Source organism: Balaenoptera physalus (genome assembly GCF_965194825.1).
Source record: "Balaenoptera physalus genome assembly, chromosome: 20".
Taxonomy (NCBI): Eukaryota; Metazoa; Chordata; class Mammalia; order Artiodactyla; family Balaenopteridae; genus Balaenoptera; species Balaenoptera physalus.
The window spans coordinates 50,521,334-50,540,799 of record NC_138901.1 but is presented as its reverse complement, the minus strand read 5'-3'; the positions used below and the strand labels follow the sequence as shown (position 1 = coordinate 50,540,799).

Here is a 19,466-nt window from a genome sequence, read left to right as displayed (position 1 = left end):
CACGTGCTCCTATCTTTGAGACGTCCCCTTCCGTAGGGGAGGCAGCACCTGCAAAAGCTCGGTGGCCCTCGGGAGGATTCTGGGAAAGATTCACCGGGAAGGAGTGGATGAGCGGGCCTCTCTTGTTGCCAAGGTGAGCCCCCTTCTTAGGGGCCTGGGTCACACGTGACCTTCCTTGCACCTCCACTGCGTGTGGCCTGGAGCCCTGCAGACTGGACGCTCGGCACACAACCGCTAAGGCAGACAACTGCAGAGTGAGCCCCAAGTCGCACAGCCTCCCTGATACCCCACGACCAGCACCCCTTGGAGGGGCTGAGAAGATTCAAACAGCGTGGTCAGCAAGGGCTCCTTCACTCCTGACCGCTCACTTTAAAGCTGACTTTGTTGCAGGGACTAAAGAAACCCTGAACTCCAGGTCCCAGGCCTGTTTCACTAAAACTAAGCTTCTTTAGGGGGAAGAAAGAGGAAGCAAAGGGCTGACCGTTTCCTCTTTAGGGAGACTGACTGGAGACTTGACCAACTCCTAGGCCAGACCAAAAAGGGCATTTTCCCCTCAGATCTAGGACCAGGCCAGTTTCAAGCCTGTCAGAATCTGAGCCGAGGGGCGGGGACCCAGATCAGCTTCTGCCTGTGACTACAGCTGTCCTGCTGGGACAGCTGGAGGGGGGCGACCTCAGGGGCTATCTCCATCACGAGCAGTCTTCAATGCAGGACAGCCCGAGAAGGTGAGGGGACAGCTGATCGCGCACAGCGGCCTCCGGGAAGAGCCCGAGAAACCTCAGCATCGCTCCTCCAGCATGCTGCCACCCCCCTGTGTTCAGCCTTCGACAAGGAGCTCCGGGTTACCACGGAGATATGAGAGCAAAGTGGCTGAGAGGGGTGCAGAGACAAAACGCCTGGTGGGAGAGAAGGTCCTGAAACCAGCTGCCTGCCACAGGAGCCCAGAGCAGCTGGCCTGGGGCAACATTTGACCCTTATGCCCCTGCCAAAGGCAGCCTGGCTCATCCCTCAGGTACCTCTGGCCTCGGAAGGCGGGGCCCACTAGCTTCTGGACACTTCCTTGCCTAGATCTGTGCCAGCCTCCTCTGAGCAAGAGCCTGGCTGACTGCACACACCTGTCCCAGGACCCCCTCCCTGAGGGAGCTGCAAAGATGCTGCTCCGTCCGTCCCCCCTATTGTATGGGGGGTGTGTGACCTTCATGAACCAGCAGCCGGCCACGCCCCCCTCTCCCACCAGCATTCACGGCCAAGACCTCAGCTCAAGGGTCTCCAGTGGCTAGAAACAAACCCCCTGGGAGCAACCCAATTCCTTCCTGCTCCCAACCACATCCACGTTCTCCCCTGCCATTCAGAGAGGAGAGAGCGAAGGCACTCCAAGCACACAATACCCTGGCCTCTCACGAAACAAAGAGACTCCCAACTTCTCCCTCCAGCCGGGGCTGGTGCCCTCCCGCTCCAAGGCACTGCCATCCAGACCATCTGTCACTCTCCGATTGGCCCCTGCTGACCCCTCTCCAGCCCCAGGGTGGCCAGCCCTGCAGGCCCAGCCTTGTCACTTTCTCTCCTTAACAGCCTCTCCAGGAAGTTGCCCCCAGCCTCTCAAGCTGAGCCACTAACTCCCCACAGATCCTCGGGGGTACCTGGACCCTTCTAGCCTGGTCCTCCCATCTCCAAGCCACCCTGCCCCGAGTGGCCCCCAGACTTCAACTCCAGGCTGGAAGCTGGCCGGCACGGGGTTAACATAGGTCCAGCCACTTGTCCCCCCCTCCCTGCCCTGCTGCCCCCCAAACCTTGATGGCCACATTTCAGCCCACTCCAGCCAGCCCCCAGAGGTGGGAAGACACACCACCTCTCGGGAGAGGGGGCCTGGGTTACCATAGGTGCAGTTACAGCAGAAGCGAATGATGAGGAGAATTTCCATGGCAGCCTCCGTCCCCACGGCAGGAGCTTGCGGCCATCGCTCCCGGCTCCCCAGCTCCCATCAGCCGCCCGGCCACTCAGCCACCTTCCCGGCTGCTGCTGCACAGCCTCGAGAATCAAGCAGCCGCTTCTGAGTGCTCCTCTAGCAAGGGGGAGGGGAGCGGAGGGCTGCGTGCGTGGAGGGGGGAGGAGGAGGAGGGGAGTGAGCCGCCTGCTGGCATCCTAGGGAGGAGCACGTTTGTAGCTGGCCAGCTGCCTGGGGACAGAGGCTGGATTCCTCGCATGCACACACTCACACACACACACACACGCACGCACGCGCACGCACACACACAAGCAGGGCACCGTAGTCCACAAAGCCAGACAAAGGAAGGTGACTGTTATCCAAGCCATTCCCCAAAGTACCTTCCATAGTGACTGACGTGTGGCTGTCCTTGGAGTCCTTGGGACCTTTCACTTTCAGTTCCTGCCAAACAGAGGAGAGGAATCACCACCTGGCCTGTCCCCCGAGCCTCCCCATCCCCCATCGTGAGCATGGCAGGAAGCAGGGCTCTGAAACCCAGGGGTGCAAATAGGAGAAGAGAGACAAAGACTAACAGGTGCAGGCCTCCCTCTGCCTCTCTGCTTACTGAGCCCCTGGGCCACACCCATCACCTCCTGGAGCCTCGGGGGTCCAGCGGCTGATACAGGCAAGGAGGAGGGCTTCCAGGGACTGGAGAGGACTGCGATCCTGGTGCTCCTCAGACTGGTGCCCTGAAGCCCCTCCCCAGCAGCTCAGAGGGCCTTCCGGAGGAGGACCACCCCCTCCTCCACCCCGCAGCAGCGGCCACTACTCAGAGGTCTGTACACATCAGCCCAGGGCCAACAGGGTTTTAGTGCACAAGCACCAGCGCACCAGCTAGTCCTTGGGCATGAGCAGCCCTTGAGATAAGGAGCGAAGGGTCCCACACACCTGCACAGGGGGAAGCAGGGAGGTGCAGGGCAGTCCGAGCTGTATCTTACCCATATTGAAGGGGACTCACCCAGCCAACGGCCCCACCCGCACTCCCCACCCACCGTGCCTGGGCTGGGCGTCAGAGAGGAAACTCAAGGAAGGAAGAGGCAACATCCCTCCTGGATCCCATGCAAAGTGACAGGGAGTGAGTGACGGAAACAGACCCCAGGGGTGGCTTATCTGATCCTAACCTCTTTCATCTGCCTTTAGAGTCAGAGGTTCCAGCTCCAGCCCTTGCCACTGGACCAGTGTGGCCTGTAATTGGAGCTGTAATGCAATCCCCACTTGGAAGACTGAGTGCATGGTTGATGGGGGGGGGGGGGTGGGGGGGTTCCCAGGGGACATGTCAGCAGGAAGGCGGGGACGAGGTGAGGCCAAGGACAGGTACCAGGTGATGTTGCCTGCTCTGCCTGGGGGGAAATGCCCAGGCAGTGGGGAGCTCCACACTTCCTACTCCTGCTTCAAGCTGTTTTCTAGATAGAGAAAACCCCCAGGGACTGAGCCTGGGGTGTGGGTCTGGGGAAAAGGGAGGTTGCTCAGCTTCTCAAGGCTGTGTCTGGATTCCCAGATTTAGGGAATTTTTCTCCATGTCCCCTTCCAGTGCAGCCTAGAGGTATGAAATCGCTCTGCTGCAGAGGAGGAGGGCCTAATTGCAGTAATTAAGTGGCAGCACCAGTGGGAAGTGATGGCGTCTGCGCATGAGTCAGGGTGAGAAGCCACTGGCAGCAGGCCACAGGCCTCGCTCTGCCCTTGGGGCCAGCTGGCTATAAGAGGGGCTTGGGGAAGAGCGCAGGGGTTTCTGCCCACCATAGGGAACAGGCAGTCAGCCCAGGCTAAGAGGAGACCGCCCCCAACCACTCTCTGGACCACACATGACCCGGGCACCCGGGCAGCCTTGGCAGGGTCACTCTGAACACAGATGGGAAACCCAGTTTGTTCCCAGGGAGGGCGGGGAGCCGTGAGAGGAAAACCCTTTCTCCAGCCTCATTGCTCCACTTAGAGGGACCTTCCCAGCCCTCACTCCACTCCGTCCTCCCAGGCAGAGGGTGACTCACCTGACCCCTAGGTTTGGGAGAAGAAACAGAGCTCAGCCCTCCTCTCTCTGCCCCCAATAGATGTGTTTGAACATGGAGGGGAAGTGTTAGCAAATCCAGTGCGGCTACAGACACATGTCCACGTTTTTCCAATCCGTCTTTGACTAGTAATCAAGCTGGCATTTTCATCTCCATCTGCCCCACTCTCGCACTGCCTCCCGGCTGATTCCAAACTTGGGTATGACCCTTATAACCCCAGTAGTTTCTCGAAAACTATCCTGCACCTCACCAACTTTTCCAGCATCAGAGCTGAGAGAGAAAGCAAAGGATTCAGGGGGGCCTATAAGGCAGGACTTCCAAAACTGCAGAAGGAGCTCCCTTTCCTTGGAACCAGAGGTTCTCCTTCCCCAAGCTTGGAGCTGGGTGTTGTGATTGTAAAGCCAGTGGCCTGGTGGGGGTGGGGGGTGGGGGGGTATCCCTGAGATCTTTTTGGCTCAAGGGGTGAGCTGGGCTGTGCTCCTGAGGAATCCTAGAGCCCTTCCCTGCCACTTCCTGGATAGAAGTGTCGGCGGCAGACAATGCCACATCTTTGCCCTGCGGAGGAGGGTGGTGGGAAGGCTGGGCTGCAGCCGCAGGGACAGGCATATTCCCAGCCAGAAGATCTAGGGCTTCTTCTCCACGTAGCCTTTGTCTGCTCTCTATGGGACTGCAAGGATCTTAAAAGATCACCTAGTCCAGACTCCCTCAAATCTTCCTGATTATAAAAATCACCTGGGGAAGTTTGTTAAAAATACAGACTCCTGGGCTCCACCCCAAACCTTCTGGATTGAAGCTCCAGGGAAGGTGCCTGAAGATCTGCATTTTTAAACAGTGACCCTGGTGGTTCTTGTTGTCAAGCAAGTTTGGGATGAGCTGGATCAATCCAGACACCTCATTCTACAGCAGAGGAAATAAGCCCAAGAGAAGGGAAGTGACTTGCTTAAGGTCACCACAGTGTGGGAGAATGCTGCCTTTTTAATTTTCTTCTTTGCTTCCCCTGTTCTAATACAGAATAACCTAAAACAGAATAACAAAATCATACATAAAGCGATATTCTTATGTTAAGAGGGAAAATGTCAAGTGCAAGAAAGCAAATCAGGCTAAGTGTTACTCATCAGGGGAACCATTTTCCTCACTGGCAATCAGGGGAGGAGAGGCCCTAAGGCTAGAAGGCTCTGAGCAGCCCCCCAAACCCCGAGTCGTAGGGGTGGCTGTGCAGGGAGCTGCCCACCTCAGAGATCTTCTGGAATTGGTTGTTGGACTGGCTGCACTTCTCAGCTGTCTCCAGAGCGACTTTATAGTTATCCACAAATGCTTTGTACACGCCAAGCTGGCTGGCCTGCAGGGAGAAGAGAGAGAAGGGCAGGAGAGGGACGGGGAGAGAGGATTAATGAATGGATGAAAGCATAATCAAAGCACCTGGAGCTCCCTTAGCACTCAGAACCTCTAACTCAGTCCAAATGGCTAGCTGGGAGCAGAAGGAAAAGGCAGGATGAACATACTACAGTATCCCTCTGAACTTGGTAGTTTCCATGGAAACTGGCTCAGCCAATAAGGTTAACAAGGGGGTATTGGGGGTTGGGGGGAGCAGGGCACGGCCTTTGTTGGCATGCTAAAATTCAGTTCATTGCAGCATTTGGCTTTATTTAGCATCATCAAAGTCTCGCACGGTTTGAAGCCCCTTAATGCCTCACGAGTCTTTCACATCCTGGAATTAGCTGAAGCAGGGGGAGACAGGGAGAGGGGTGGGCACGTGTGGCCTGCTCAGTGCCCCACTCCCCATGCTCAGTGTGGGGAACTGCATTTAAAGGCGCAGTCCCCACTTCCCTCAGCCTCCCTTGAGGTCCCTTTCCCCACCTCCTCAGCCTTCAAGGAGCCAGAAGTCCTTCCTCTCTACACATTTGCATGTCACTTTGAACCTAACACAAAGCTTTCCACAGCTGCGGACCACACAGAGCCTCGTCGCCTCCTTGGGGAGGCAGAACAGATGCCATCAGCCCTTTCTGCAAAAGGGGAAACCAAGGCTCGTTAATTCAATTCCACAAATACTTATGTAATAAAGCCTTCTCTGTGCTCTGCATGTACATTTCCTCTTACCAGAACAAAGGGTGGAAATTCTAATTAAACCACAATGAGACACTACTTCATACCCATCAACCTGGTCAAAATTGAAAAGTCTAATGATATTAAGGGTTGGAAAGAATGTAGGAAAATAGGAACTTTTACAGACTGCTTGCCGGGGTGTAAATTAGCATAATTATTTGGAGAGTAATTTGTCAATAACTAACAAAGTTGAAAATATGCACAGCTTAGCCTACTACTTAGCAAATCCTCTTCTACAAACAGACCCCAGGGCTATGCTGTCCCGTATGGGAGCCACTTGCTACACATGGATATTGAGCGTCTAAAATGTGACTAGTCCAAACTGACGTGCTGAGTGTAAAATACACACTGGGTTTCAAAGGCTTAGTATGAGAAAGAGAATGTAAATTATCTCATTAATTTCTTAATCTTGATTACATGTTGAAATGATAATATTTTGACTCTACTGGGCTAAATAAAATATATTCTTAACATTAATTTTACCTGTTTATTTTTACTCAATGTGACTACTAGAAAAATTTAAGTTATATACGTGGCTCGCACTATATTTCTACTGGAAAGCACTGCTCTAGAGAAACTTGCGTATGTGTGTGCACAAGAAAATGTGAACAAGGGTATTTACCCGCCTCACTCTTTCTTTTGTGAAAAGACTGGAAACAAATGCTCACAAATAGAGGAACCCATACACACAGTGCAGTTAAAATGGATGAACTAGATCTTTGTGTAGCAACACTGACTAGTTTCAAAATGAATGCTGATTGAATTGCAAAATACATGATACATATAGACACACTTATATACACTTTAAAAGTACGTGCAATGCCATAAAAAGATATATATGCGTAGCAAAAACACGAACTGCAGCCTAGAAGGCTACATACCAAATTCATGCCAGTAGCTGCTTCTAGGTTGAGAGGAAGGGCAAGAGGAAAGGGAGAGAGAGAGAGACTTCATCCTCATCTGTAATGCTTTATTTTCTTGATTGAAAAGTCTTTCCATATATCTTCAGAGCTTAACATCTGTTAATTCTGGGAGGTGACTGCACCATTGTTTGCTACATTATTCTCTAGATTTTCTGGTTAAAATTTTTTTCAATGAAGTAGCAAGGACGTTCAGCTGCTGCAAGGCTTCTACCTACCAAGGTACGAGGGGGGAAGTGGGCTGCCCCTGAGCCCTGCCCCGGATCGACTCTGCTTTCTGCAGAATCCCTGTGTTCCTCAAGGATCCAAAGAGGTCGGTGGGGGATCTGGAGCCACCCAGGGCAGAGACAGAACTCGAGGAAGCTGGCAGGTGGGGCGCAGGAAAGCCAGAGGGGAAAGTGAGAACTGGGATGCTTGTGAAGAAGCCAGGGCCAGAGCCCTGCAGGTCTCAGCCCCAGATGGGCCAGACTTTTCAGAAAGGAAAATCCCAGATGGGGAGGGGTGGGAAGGGATGGAGTTCATTTCCTCTTCCAGAGGGAGTCCTGGCCCACTGGTGTCCCGAGCTACAGGGGACGTGCTAGGCAGTCACTTCCTAAACCAAAGTATCATTGCTATTCTTCTAAGTATGCACATTCCTTGTCCCCCTTCCCACAGAAGGATAAAGGCTGGGTGCTCAGGGTGGAACGCTACCCTCCTATCCCACTACAGAAGGGAGTAGCCGGAGGTGAGCCAGAAGCAGGAGCCACCTGGGCAGAAGGTCCGTGTGCGGGGGTCACCGGCCATCCCAGGCACTGCCATCTCCATGGAGCACGCTAGTCTGCAGGGTCCAAGGCCTGGCCTGCCAGGGCCATTAACTGGGAAGTGGAGGTTGCTTGGAAACAGCAGCTTGGCACTGGGGTGATCCCATAAAACAAATAACAGAGATGCTAATTCCCTTCTCTCAGTAATGGATAATCAAATACCCGGAGACCAGCTGAAAATAAACTGTCTCCAGATGCCTGGCCTGCCCGGCCTCCTCCCAAGCCTGTAGCCCCAGGGGCTTCAGACATCAGTTCATGATGCAGGGGGAGGGAAGAGGGGGGTAGCAAATTCATGGCCAGGCCAGTGAAGCTCAGACCAGAATGGGGAAGCCTGGTGACAGCAGGGTCCAAGTGACAAAGATAAACTGGGACAACCTTTCCACTATGCTCCAGGCTACTCACTCCTACCCGCCCCCCCACCCCCCGCATCCCCCGTACCCCGCCCCGGGGTTTGCTCTCTTCTGCCCTCCTGAGGGCTGAGGAGAGGCTGCCCACCAAGTCAATCAGCTCAGGCTCCTGGACCAGGCGGGCAGTGATGGCTGTGTGTTCAGCCTCCCTGAACCGGGGCCAGCACGCTGGGGCTGCCAGACCCAGAAGTGTGGAGCTCCCTGGCAACAATGCCTTTCAGGGGTGCTTCTTCCTAACGATAATAATAATAGCAGTAATAATAGTAATGACAGTCATGATAATGGCTAACTACTGAGTATTTACTAATTTACTATTTTCCAAGTCCTGTTCCAAGAACTTTTCAGGTATTAACTCACTCAGTCCTCACAACAATCTAATAAAGTAAATACTATTATTATCCTCGTTTTCACAGATGAGGAAGCTGAGTCAGGAGAAGTTGGGTAAGTTGCCCAGCGTCACAAGCTTAACCTGTGGCAGAACCCGGATTCAAACCCAGCTGCGACCTGGCTCTAGAAGCTGTGCTCATCTCTGTAACACTGCTGTCCCTCAGGACACAGACCTCAGGTCCTGTGATGTCTCCTCAATGCCTTTCCAACTGCTCCCTGGTCCCAGGGGTCAAGGACACGGTGCACTCATTCACTCACTCACTCATTCATTCACGTATTGACCACTGGGCTGGTTCTGGGGGTCCAAAATGAAGAAAATACAGTCTGTCCTCCTGGAGCTTATGGTTCTGGGGAGTCAGGCAGTTTAGTGTTCACGGAGGGGGCTGCATTTGAGAGGCTGTGGAAGGCTTCTCCACGGAGGTCATTTCTAAATTAGAAACTGACCAGAGACGCCAGACAAGACAGAGAAGGACATTTCAGGCTAGAGCGCAAGTACAGAGAGGTCAAGCGTGCTTGCAGTGTGAACTGAGACCAGAAGGTTCAGCGTCGGGGGCGCAGAGGGTGGGGCGGCAGCAGCCAGAGGCCAGGGGTGGCCTGAGGCCAGCAGCAGAGGGTCTCATAAGCCACTCCTCGGAGCCTGGCCTTTATCCAAATCCCTGAGCAGGGGGGACGTGAGGTCCTGTCAGGAGTTTCGAAAACGCTCTCCTGCTTTTAGGTAGAGGCCAGAGGCTGCCTGGGAGGCAGGTCTGGGGCAGAAGCCACGCATGAGGCCACAGCAGTGGTCCAGGTGAGGGCGCCAGAGGGCTGGAGAGAAGCAGGTGGCTGTGAGCTTTAAAGAAGTGGACTCCCTGGGATGCAGGGAGGTGGAAGGGGGTGGGGGAGGGGAGGTGCCAAGGATGAGCCCCCGGGAGTCATGGATGGACGGGGGTTGGGACATGGCCGCACCCACTGAGACAGAGGCAGGGAAAAGAGCAGAGAACTTCAGAGCCAGTGAGTTCAGTTTTGAGCATGCTGAGCTTGTGGCCTAGGGGCATCCAAGCAAGAGTCCTCTCCATGTAAGAAGAGCAGAGCCCTGTCCATTCAACAGGTCCCACCACTGCAGGGGAGGAAAAGGAGAAGCACTGCTCCCTGCCCCCCCCCAGCACTCATACCCAGAGGACAGGGCCACAGACTCCTGAGCTCCACCCTGCCTGCTGGGCTGGCAGAAGTTACGTGGCGGAGAGCCGAGTGGGGCCCTGTGGGTCTGCCTGGGGGTCCTCAGGGGACACGGCCAGAGACGGACACTGCGCTGGAGGAGAGGGTGTCTCTGCGAGTCGTTCCCGACCAAGGCCGCACGCTACTTCCACCTCCTCTCTCCTTCTCCCTGCCCTGCCATGCGGGTGGGCTGGGCTCTTAGTGCTTTCTGCTCCAGGGTCCTCAGGGGAGGATCGTTAGCTGACATGGTCTCCCACGCGACTCTTCACTTCAGAGGCAGCACGGAAGTGAGGCGAGCGTCTGACGTCTCAGGTGAGCAGTCCCTGCCCGTCCACCTGGCACTTGCCCCTCTGCCGGCTGAGGTACAGGGTCCTGCAGCCCAGCAGGGGAGCCTTCGGTCCAGCCCTGGAGCCCCCGGGTGAGAGAAACAGTGCCCTGCCAAGGGCACCCACGCACATGGCCTGTCTCTGGCAGCCCTAGAAGCAGTCTAGGGCTTCACTGGGGGAGGTCGGGAGTCGGGGCACCAGGCCCAGGTTCCCCATAAGGCAGAAGCCCAGGCTTTCCTCCAGGACTCAGAAATGACCCAGGCCTTCAAGGAGGCCAGGAGGTCTGGGGCTGACCAGTCCTCTCTCAACACCGGCAACTCCACTGAGGCCCCGGGTAAGGGCCCTCCATCAACGGGAGACTCACCAGCTTCTGGAAGAGGTGGCCCATGGTGACCTGGCTGTCCCACTGCTGCACCTTGGGGCAGAGGTTGTCATAGAACTCCTTGTGGATCTCGTAAATGTCCTGGATCTTGTAGAAGATGGTCTCGATCTGTTGGATGGTGAGCACGGGCTGGGAGGTGGTGGCAGTGGCCTTCAGGGGTTTCATGGGCTGGGAGAGAGGAGGAAGAAAGAGCAGAGGTGAGAGGCAAATAAACCGGAGGGTCAGCAGGCCCAGGGCCCAGATTAGGCCCTCCTGCTGCTTGAGTTCTGCCCAGATAAGGCCACTGAGGCCAGGGCACCTGAAGCGTGGTTTGAATGGAGCAGCTGCTGTCACAGGCCCCAACAAGCCCCCCATTACTGTAAGAAGAGGGAGCCTGGTCCAGCAGTCCCGCCAGGTCCTACGGGTGGTGCCAGCACACATTTCTCCCACCCCGTGTCCCCTGAGGGACTTCTGGTTCTCAGCCTGTACTGGGTTTGCTTGATGGTTTAACAGGGTCCATAGCTTTCTTCCACAATGGCCTCATGCTCTGAGTCATAAACTCCCTTGTCATGCTTCAGTGGAAAGGAGGGTTGACTGGGAACTCAACCCCTTAGCTATTTCCTTCCAAGAAACAGAACGTGATTCTAGGACTTGGGGAATAGAGTTTCTAAGGGACCCAAGCCAATCTCAGCTGCACTGATATCTTAAGTTCCCATCACTTAGTATAGAGAGAGTGAGCAGGTGGCATGCATGCCACCGTGCTACCTCCTGTGCCCATGGCAGACATTGCTAAGCAATCACAATGATCTTTCTCACTGAGCCCTGTCGTAGCCTCAGACTCTTTCTCAATGCCGAGGTTGACATGCAAGATGACATGCAATAGCCCTATCTGTCATCTCTGCTTGCCTACACCAAGATGCTCCAAGGCCTGCTGGTGGAGAGGGTGAGGTGACAGACAGAAGCTCAGGACCATCCCCAACACTTGCTGGGAGCTGAAGTCATCACCTTAAAGCCCAACATTAAGGGGAAATGAGGCTTGGATACATTTTCTTCAGTGTGATTTCTGTATTTTCTAAATCACCTCCAGTGAGTAAATATTAATTTTATAATCAGGAAAAAAAGCTATTAAAATTCATCATTGAAACAAACAATAAATGATACTGAAGGATAAAGAGCTCCTCCATGGTTGACCTTCCTTCAGCCCTAAAGCCCCCAAAGATGCCCAGACTGCACACCAAAGGCCCTTCAGGGGAGAGGGTCTGGGAACCTGCCCCATAGAGAAGGCACGGGGGTGGGGAGGTGGGGGGGAGGGGTACGTTTACTTGAGAGAGAGAAGCCTAAGTCAGACATGGCTGGTGTCCTTCGTCTACTGTGAAGATAAAGTGCTGTGTGGAAAGAGGCCTTTGACTTAGTCTGGGTCATTCTGGAGACCCAGCGGGCAGAAAGGAGACGTTGCAGGCGCAGGTATGGGCTCACTAGAGCCGCCCCCCACTATCTCACAGGATTAGGTAGCGAGCTTTCGACAAGAGAAGCATTCTAGCAGAGAATGGGTGACTCAATGCTGGGCTGCAGGGAAACGTCCACTGAGGGAGGCCGAAGTTACCGCTGGCTCACCCTGAGAGAAGACCCCCAGCTCGAGCCAGCCACAGCAGCCGGATGTCCAGCCAGGCTTCACTCTCTCCTCCCATCTGTCTGTCCACAAGGGGAAGTCCCATCTACTTAAAAACCCAGACAATGCTCTGACTTCTGGCTCCCCTGTCCTCCCAGCTCTAAAAAATCCAGACGTGATGATGAAGGCAGGAAAAAGCAGAAGTCCTCCTCTGACCCTCTCAGTGCTGGAACCAATGAGGCCTTAATGTCCAGCCCTTTGCTAGGAAAGCAGGCTGGGGTTCGACCTGGTGCAGGCCAGGCAGTGTGGGCCAGAGTCCCAATTCTGCCGCTTAATAGCTGTGGGCAAGTCACTTAGCATCTCTGGGCCTCAGCAGCCTTATTTGTGAAACTGGGATAATATTACCTTCTCAAGAACACTGATGGGAAGATCAAAAGCCATAATTTATCTAAAATATTGAGTATGTGCCTGGCACGTAGAGGGCAATCAATAAATGTTAGCTGCTACTATTATTACTATTTACCCCACAAATAATGGACCAAGTGCCCATGTAAGGCCAGACCAGGGGGTGTAGGGGGTATTCAGTGATTCACTAATCACTGCTCCCATGGAGCTTCCCATCTAGTAGGGGAGACAAACAAAACACAAGGAAACAATCAAACACAAAATCACACATAAGTGCAATGAAGGAAATAAGAAGGGGATGTCCTGCTGAAGGACAAGAAGGAGACATTGACCTGAAATGGAAGCATGGGGGCAAAGGGGACAGGATTTCAGGCAGAGTTCCTCAATGCCTGGTCCCAAGGTGGGAATAGCTTGGGGAGAGAGAGGAGCTGGAAGCAAGCCAGTGAGCCGGTGTGCTGCGAGCAAGGGGGTTGGCGAGCAGGGCCCTAAAGGAGGGCTGGAGGGGTGAGCAGAGGCCAGATCACACAGGGGGAAGGAATGCGGCTTTTAAGCCCATGTAATGACCTGGCTTTCCCTGGAGGGATTGAAACAGGGGGGTGACGGGGTCCAATTTTCCCTTTAGGAGATTATTTTCATGACTCATGCTCCTTGCTCTGGACAACGTTATAATCTATCTGGGTAAACTGGACCAACACAAATGAAACATTTTCGTGGACAAAGCAAGAAACACTTATTACTCGACTTGGACTGTAAGTACCAACCAACTGGCACAGCTCGGAGAGGGCTTCACAGAGGAGGTGATGGGAAAGGGCCTCAGAGGGAATATCAGAATAAGTGGAGGGTTGGGGCCTGGGGAGGCATGCCAGGCAGGGACACAGAGGGAACCGGGGCCAGGAGAAAGGAAGAATGTTCTCCCCACCCCAGGTGGGCAGCGACATTGAGCTCACGCCTCCCGATGTTCCGTGAAGGATACAGAGCTGGCCCTTGGGATCAGTCAGACTTTATCCTTTTTACCTCTATCTACCCAGGTCCAGGGGAGGGTCCAAGTCACCGCGGAGTCCCTGTCCCAGCCGGGGTGCAATCCCCACCCGGGGGGAATAAAGGAAATAGGAGAGAACAGTCCTGGGGAAGAAAGGGGGGGGTCAGGATTGCTCAGAAGCTGCTGGGGAAGCACTCAGGCCTATGCAGGGACAAGACACAACTGCTGTGCTTCCTCCTAAAGTCCCACTCTGTCTGCAAAAGGGGAAGCGCCGGTGCTCACCAGGGGCAGGTCACACAGACAGGGACTGCGCTTGGGGCATCAGGCCGTTAGTTCTCAGGACAAGGTTGGGGGCCTTTGGGGGAAGGGAAAGTGCTGGGTGCGTGCCCCTAGCTGGCCTGAGACCCTTAGAGGCAGTTATTTTTATCTGGTGAAGCCCTGAAAATAGGCCTCGGGCGGGGAGGGCAGCAGAAAGGCACAGGCAGCCCTGCTCTCCTGAGACAGCACACCAGCTACCCCTCCCTCTTCCCAGAATCCTGCAGCAGAGGACGGGGCACCAGTTCCCCATTTTATTAGAGTTAACTCTGGCTCTGGCGTCCCGTGAAGTGCCCCTCAGGAAGGCGGGCCAGGCAGGTTCGAACTCCTTTTAGGACTTCACACTGTCATTTGTCTCTTCTGTCCCCCAGCAAGTTGCCTTTTGCCTTTCGAAACCAGGGAAAGAAATCGGCCCACTTCCTCTACCTCCTATCCCAAGAGGCCTGGAGGCTGCCACATGCACCTTTGTTAACTATCACCACAGGCTGGGGGCGGGGGTGGAGGGGTCAGGGGAGTGTCCTGAACCTATCTTACAGGTAAGGAATAAAGCAAACTCCAGAAGGAGAGTCTAAGAGAGGAGGGCCAGGTGGGACCCAGGGCTGGAAGGTGCTGAAGGCAAAGGCAGGCCAGAGGCAGCACCCAGCTCACTTGCAGCCTGGGGAGACTTGCAGAATTATGTGCATTTGGTCTGCCCCCCTTCCTCCACTCCCCACCTCAGCCCCAGCTCCCAGAGCCTCTTCCCTTGTCATCTGAGCCCATCAGGAACCTGGAGGTTTCTGGAGGGTTACCAAACCTTGCCCAGCCAGCAACCCAGGCGGCGGGAGCAGAGCCTCCTGTGTGGCCTCCCTGTCTGCGTCTGTGTGTCCACAGTCCAGGCTACACACGCCCAGCTGTCTGCGTATCAGGAAGTGTGAAACTGAGAACAAACACTCAGGAGAAGAGCTGCGGGAATGGGGGTAGGGTGGCAAGAAGGAGAGCTGGGCGTGGGAGGCAGAGGGAGCTGGGGAAGACAGGTTTTCTTCTCTGAACGCCTTTGTCAGATCACCCCAAAGAGCAAAGGGCTTAGCTGCTGGGTAGCTGGGAAGGGCCCCCAGCTCCAGGAGAGAGAGGAGGGCTGGATTCCTCATCCCTGAGGCTTATCATCTGAGACCGTGGCCGTGGAGGGTCCTGCCCCCTCTTCCGGGGGGGCCTCCAGGTGCAGACCAGGCCTCCTGGCTTGTCCCTCCCTAGCTCTTGCCTTTGCTCCAGAAAGGACCAAGCCAGGATGAACAAGCTGGGGGGAAGAGGAGGGACCTACCCTGGGTCACACCCCAGGACTGGGAGCCTCAGCCTCACAGTTTTTGCCTTGAGAGCATGAGCTGTTAGAAAGGCAGGCAGGGAGGGAGTGTCTTGGCCCCTAAATCTGTTATCTTTACCCAGACAAATGGAACTCAAATTAGGCCCAGTGACAGATGAGAACCGAGCTGGAATCTAAGAGGGGCACGCTTCTGATGGGAACATGCACCTCCCCTTCCTTCAGGGAACTGGTGGGTTGATAGAAACAAACAGGCACTAACCTGCGCTCTTTCCCAGAACAGGAGAAAATAATAGAATCTGCTCACACTCAGGCTCTAAGACCTTCCCCTGCAAACTCACTTAACCCTCACAACAACCCCATGAAGAGAGTACTAATATTAGTATACCCAGTTTGCTGGTGGACAAAATGAGGCACAAAGGTTCATTAATCTGCTGAAGGTCTACAGCTAGTAAGCAGTCGAGCAGGGATTCAAAGCCAGGCAGTCTGGTTCCTTTGAACTTCTTTCAAATATGCATCCTTTAAGTAATGACAACTATGCCCCTTTGCTTGGGCACAGCAATTCATAGTTTATAAGGTGTATTTCATCTATCTGTCCTCCTTCCTTCGGATAATATTTCAGTGTCTAAGTACCTGGCACTGTACTAGGTCCCCAAAAGGATCACCTGATTTTCTCAACCCCATGAAGGAGAGAGAGAAGGTAATGGCATTGTTTTCATCTTCAGATGAGGAAACTGAGGCTCAAGAAGGTTACCCATGGCTTGCCCAAAGCCGTTTTTTTAAAAAAATTATTTATGTATTTATTTATTGGCCGCGCCGCACAGCATGTGGGATCATAGTTCCCCAACCAGGGATTGAACCCTTGTCCCTTGCATTGGAAGTGCGAAGTCTTGGCCACTGGACCGCCAGGGAAGTCCCACCAGTGGTTTTGAAAACCGACAACGCATGTAAGAAAGCATGTGGCCCAGTACATACATACACATAGCCACACAAGCCAAAAGTTGCATGAAATAGTACTTATTCTTACTACATGGGATGCATGCCGACATTTTCTTTCTCATTTGTTTTAAAATGCTGGTTCACCCCGCTACACTGATTACACTGCCCACTAATGGTTAAGTTGCACAGTTTGAAAGACAGGGCAATAAGTCTACTATTAATGGCAGCGTCAAGTCTTGCCCTAGTTCTGGCCCCAGACCGGAGTCCTTATGGACCTGCCAAACTGTTCCTCCCTTGATAAAATGACTGTGCAGACCAACAAACTCCCAGTGAGATCGACCACCAACTCATCCCAGTGTGTTACAAAGCAGCTACACATCTCAATAGTTACTCCTGGGGTAATAAATGCCAAGTCCCCTGGGACACCAGGTGACAATACCTCATATCGCAGCAAGTACATAAATGCGTATCTTACAATTCTTGTAAGAATGACTTTCTACTGATTTACATCTACCTTTCTTATCCCTCCTTTTTCTGATATCAGCTGATGTCTCAGACTGCGCAACACCCAGGGAAGAGAACTTTACGTGCCACAATCACTCTGCATAGTAAGTATCCAGACGCATCTAATATGCACTTTCTTCAGAGGCAAAAACATCTTATATCTGTGTGGTTACTTTTACCTTTTGAAAACATTGTATTATTCCCCTCTCAGTCCCATTCTCACAACAACGCCTCCGTCTTGGAGAGGAAACTAAGGCACATTCACAGAAGGTGGCAGCCTGTCTAATGCCTCAGAGCTTCTCAGAACGATACAGACAGCCCTTCAACTCACATTTCCTGCCAGAGGGCCTCAGGATGGTGAGAATGGTTAACTATTCCAGGGAGAAGGAAGGAACGGGACTAGGGATGACAAAGAGGTCTCAACGTGATTGACTGGTTGAGATTGCCCAGAGTACCAGCTGGAGTCGGAGGCTAAGACCCCACCTGGACAGAAAACTGTGATCCATTAGTAATGCCTGCACTATAGTCAGGGATGATGGAGTGTCTGCCACCCCCAACCAGGTGGTGCTTCTTCTTCTATCTTTCCCAGGGCAGGTAATGGAGAATCGGAGCTGAGAGGCCTTTTCAATGACCTTGGCTGCCAAGCCATAGGCAGAGTAGTACCACAGACCCCGCCCCTGGGAAGGACTGGTCCAGGTCCCCCTCCCTCTCCAACTCCAAAAGCAGTTTTAGAGCACAAAGGCCCCAGAGTATACACTCACCAGCAACAGAGCTTCCAGCTGGTTAATATAGATCTCTTCACTGGCCAGGAACCCCGAGAGAACCAGCTTCCTCATCTCCAGGCCTTTCCCTGCTTCCACCTGTAAAAGCAGATCAAAAGCCAACAGCTCATGAGAAAGGAGACCAAAATCCTGAGCAGCCTGTTTTCTTGCCTTTTTTCTCTTCTTTAACACTTTTGCAGGGGATAAAAGCCAAATACTTATTATAGAAAATTTGTAAAATACAGAAATATAAAAGGAAAAGCAATCACCCTTACTCCTACTGCTAATGTCTTGCTTTAATCCTCTCCCATCCTTTTTTCCCCCACATTTCCTTATTTGTAGCCATCCACCTATTCAACCTTATAATAGTGAGCAAGATAAAAAAGAACCTGACCCCATGTGTGGGAGCAGTTTAATGGGGGGGGGTATGGGATACAGACAGTTAAGAAGGGAAATCAGAGTCATGACTGAGGCAGGGCATGGTCACATGGAGGGCACAGCAGGGGCCAGATGAAGTGCCCAGCGGAAGTGATGTATAAAGAGAGAGGAGTAGTGATAGAGAGGATGGGATGGAAATGGGCATGGGACCCCGGCCGAGTGGCCTTCCAGCTACACCTCTGACTATATCTTCCTGTCCCTGGGGGTTCAATCCCACAATGGAAGGTGCTGGCTGTGGGCCATCAACTTTACCCCTTGTACCCCCGACCCCCGCCAGCATTTCCTGACTGCCTGACTGCGTAAGGCACAGACGCCAACAGGCCTCCGCCTCCCTCCAGAATTCCTTCTCCTCTATGGTGGAGATCATACCCCATTTAGCCTTGAGTGGCCACCAACTAGCACAGTGCCTGGCACAGAGAAAGTGCTTGAAAACTTTTCCTGAGTGAAAAGACGTATAATTCTTCTTGTCACCTAAGATCCCCAAGTCATTCCTGGCCTCCTCTTCCTCCTCTCTCCCCCTCCGCTGCCACACTGTGTCCCCAAGCTCTTCAAAGCGTCCTTGTTCGTCTCTTGCAAGGATTCTCCCCTCTGCTCCACCCTGTCCTCTGCTGTGGCAGAGACCCACAGCATCCCACTCCCCACCGGATTCCAAGTGCCGCTCTCTCCTGCCTCCGCTCCACTCACCAGAGCCACATCAACCTTCCCAGAACGCCACCCTACACCTGAGGCTTGTCAAAGACTTAATACTGCAAAATGTGATTACTGGGGGACTCAAGTAGGTTCTTCACTCATTGATTTATTCATTCAACAAATGCCCACCAGACCCTGTAGATACAATGGGAAACAAGCATTCAGTAGCTCCTATGCCCATGTGGCTTATAATCTAGTGGGAAAGAAAGACGTTAAAAAACAAAAGCCAAAGCCGCAGAGCACAGGGAGATCAGCTCGGTGCTTTGTGACCACCTAGAGGGGTGGGATAGGGAGGGTGGGAGGGAGACGCAAGAGGGAGGAGATATGGGGATACATGTATATGTATAGCTGATTCACTTTGTTATACAGCAGAAACTAACACACCATTGTAAAGCAATTATACTCCAATAAAGATGTTAAAAAACAAACAAAATAAACAAAAGCCGAGTAAATATAAATACATGACTATAAAGTGTGATGGGGGTTCAGCATATTCTTTCCTTAAACACCTGCAGTGGCTCCTAGTGCCTCTCCCAACTTGTCCAATCTCCCCAACAGCCATCAGATCTCTGCCTTCCCAACATGCCAGGAATGTTCCAGCCTCTGAACTTTGGTTCTCACCGTCCCTGCTGCCTAAAATGCCTTCTCCCACATGGGCTCTTCTCTCCTGAAGACACAGCTGAAGCCTCTGGCCTGCAGTGTCAGCTCTTGTGTCAGAATCTGTGGCACCGCCGCAGCACCTGACGCGTGCCCTATCTTGTTACCTGCCCGGTGATTCTGTAGGGTCTTTGAAGCACCTGCGTCACGCTCCTCTGGACACCCCTAAAGCCCAGCACCACGTGATGTCCCTAACATGTGGGCACCTGCCATTTATTAAGCCTTGTAAGTCCTTTCCACTCTCTCATTTAGTTTCATCCCTCTCTCAAATACCTCCCTGAGGGAGGTACTATATTTTTCCATTATACGAATGGAAACAAACAAATAAGAATTAAAAGAGGGAGGGGACTAGCCTAGAATCACACAGCCACAAAGTGGCAGAGCTGGGAT

At 53.2% G+C, this 19,466-nt stretch overlaps 1 protein-coding gene across 3 annotated transcripts in view; it reads right to left on the bottom strand.

Annotated features, from left to right (window-relative positions):
* Positions 1–19,466, bottom strand: part of ABR (ABR activator of RhoGEF and GTPase) — a 178,573-nt gene that overhangs the window by 54,326 nt on the left and 104,781 nt on the right. For all 3 annotated transcript variants that reach the window (XM_082443417.1, XM_082443418.1, XM_082443419.1), the window contains 4 exons: positions 17,292–17,390; positions 10,489–10,674; positions 5,219–5,326; positions 2,326–2,386 (listed from right to left, as the gene is read on the bottom strand). In XM_082443417.1, the coding sequence (XP_082299543.1) occupies positions 2,326–2,386; positions 5,219–5,326; positions 10,489–10,674; positions 17,292–17,390 (454 nt within the window). The remainder of the gene's footprint in view (positions 1–2,325; positions 2,387–5,218; positions 5,327–10,488; positions 10,675–17,291; positions 17,391–19,466) is intronic.